The sequence below is a fragment of the Penaeus japonicus genome, unplaced genomic scaffold (assembly GCF_977035675.1).
Source record: "Penaeus japonicus unplaced genomic scaffold, GWHDUDI00000001_assembly GWHDUDI00000005, whole genome shotgun sequence".
Lineage (NCBI taxonomy): Eukaryota > Metazoa > Arthropoda > Malacostraca > Decapoda > Penaeidae > Penaeus > Penaeus japonicus.
The window spans coordinates 33,335,748-33,338,247 of record NW_028234407.1 but is presented as its reverse complement, the minus strand read 5'-3'; the positions used below and the strand labels follow the sequence as shown (position 1 = coordinate 33,338,247).

The window sequence follows — 2,500 nt, the reverse complement described above, 5'->3', positions numbered from 1 at the left end:
TCTTAAGTAACCCTTTCCTTCAAAACCGAAACCCAGTGTAAAGCACAACGGTTGCCCTTTGAAGCTGTGCTCCGTCCAAGTCATCCACACGAAGTGTCCGCTCGGCACTCTCATTCCGACACACGTAAGTCACATCAAAAAGGAAAGAAGGGAAGACCCGAAGGTAAAAAAAAACGTCAAAACCTAAAACGTAGATTACATCGAAAGTATTTAGATATTGCTGTTACTGCCCATGTCTTTATTGAAAGTGGTTATTTTCTCAATTTCGAGGAGGCTTTATTCAGAAGCGTGAATCAAAAGATTAACGTTATTTGTATGCAATAGCAAGACGATAGTAATAGGAATTAATTCTTAAATTAAAGGTTATAAATATTAAAATAATAATAAATATTATGTCCTCAAGACGTGACACATCGAAAATAAATAATAGATAATACCATCTTCGAATGGTCCTTAATAAATACAGCAGTGTCATGAAATAAAGAAATAAATAAAGCAAATCAGATGAAAGAAAAAGAAGACGTGATCAATCTCGTCTGCGAATCAAGGCACAGACCGTAGGGCAGATGATGAACGAAAATAGGCCTCGCAGTATCAAAAACTAAAATGGATATTGCAAGTGAAAAAGAAGAAAACAATACGCAACAAAGACAAAAAAAGAACAAAAACAGAAAAGAAAAACAAACTGATTTCCCACTTGGTCGATATTCACAACAAATATCTACAAGTTTATATTTCTACAAAAGATATGTCGGGATTCCATCAAAGAACAAGTCACTGAAGGTACGCAAACTCCAGGTGCGGTGGCGGGCCAGGTACAGGTGGACGGTGCCGGCGCTCAGACTCGGCGCGGCGACGCTCACTTCTGCAGGTAGTGCAGCAGGTGAGGCTCCGGCCGACGCTCGCTGCTGTAGCCCGTCCCGCTGGACTTCTCTGCGGGGGGAGGAGGGGACGCCATTAGAGCGGGGTCAGCGGCGCTCGCGGGCGGCGCTCGCGGGCGGCGCGGCTGCTGTTCAGTCTGACTGATTTCCTACCAGCATCACCACATCTAGCTTTAGCATCAGTATCAGCACTTTTTATCTCATTTTAATATCTAACATCATAACATACATCTGTATTAGTGACATATATGTAATACATTACCATAATTAATAACAGAATTTATAAAGACGATGATAATGATGATGTTGATAAGGATAATGATAACGAATAATTCATCATTATCATTTTCATTATTTTTGGCATTATTTCTCATTACTATCATTATAGTAATGATGATACTAACCATCATCATTATCATTATTTATATAATTATCATTAATACTACTATCCTTATCATTATCACTCTTGTTGTTATCATTATCATATTATCATCATCATTATTGTCATCATTATCACTAATTATTGTCATCATTATCATTCTTCTTATTATTATCTTTATTATCAGTAGTAGTAGTAGCAGTACTATCATTATTACCATTATCATCATCATCTTTATTATAATTGTTGTTGTTATTGATATCATCATCGTTATTCTAATTCTTATCATTAATATTATCATTATTATTATCATCATCATCTTATCATTATCATCATTTTTATTATAATTATTATTGTAACCAATATCTATCTCTTATTGTTATCATTATAATTAGTGTTATTATCATCATTGGTGTTATTATCATCATTGGTGTTACCATTATTATTATGATCGCCACTAACATTGTTGTTATCATTATCATTAGTGTTCTTATTTTTATCATTATCCCCATTATCATTGTTATCATCATCATTTATTAGTATCATTATCATTATCACTGTTATTCCTATCATTTTTTGTCATTCTTTTAATCTTCATTATTCTCAGTATTATTAGAATTAGCATTATCATGATTATTTATTATCATTTTCATCATTATTACTTTTAACAATTATCATAACTACTATTAGGATTATCATCATCATTATTATCATTATTACCATCATTATTTTACATCATTATTGTCCTTATCATCGTTATTACTTTTAACAGTCACTATTACCATCACCAGCATCATTATTACCACCTCAATTGTAATTGTTATTGTTATCATTATTGTTTTTTTGTTTTAGTTGGTACAAACACTATTATTATCGTCATGATCATCATAATAATCCTCATTATCATAACCATTATCTTTATCACCATCATAGTCATCATTATCGCCAATATCATCATTTTTATCATCACCATTATCATTACCATCATCATCATTATGACTAAACTATTAAAGATTCATAATGGAGCCTCACCCTTCGGCGATTAACGCGTTAGCGCTGATATGCCGCTCAATTGGTTCTGCCACTGAGGATAAAGTTTGATAACATATTTGACCTCTGCATTTTTCAGTAAGAAGAGCTGCTAACTGTTGCTAGTGCTGGCTGTCTTTGCAACGAATGCTTTCCGATTTGACTTACCTTGAGTGTTGGCAGGAGCCTCCTCGGACAGGAGGGAAGGATT

At 34.0% G+C, this 2,500-nt stretch overlaps 1 protein-coding gene across 2 annotated transcripts in view; it reads right to left on the bottom strand.

Moving 5' to 3' along the window:
• LOC122260334 (uncharacterized) overlaps nt 1-2,500 on the bottom strand; it is a 24,026-nt gene that overhangs the window by 268 nt on the left and 21,258 nt on the right. For both annotated transcript variants that reach the window (XM_086537313.1, XM_043027560.2), the window contains exons 3-4: nt 2,458-2,500; nt 1-933 (exon numbers count right to left, since the gene is read on the bottom strand). The exon at nt 1-933 is cut by the window's left edge and continues 268 nt beyond it; the exon at nt 2,458-2,500 is cut by the window's right edge and continues 156 nt beyond it. In XM_086537313.1, the coding sequence (XP_086393439.1) occupies nt 860-933; nt 2,458-2,500 (117 nt within the window). In that variant the 3' untranslated portion in view covers nt 1-859. The remainder of the gene's footprint in view (nt 934-2,457) is intronic.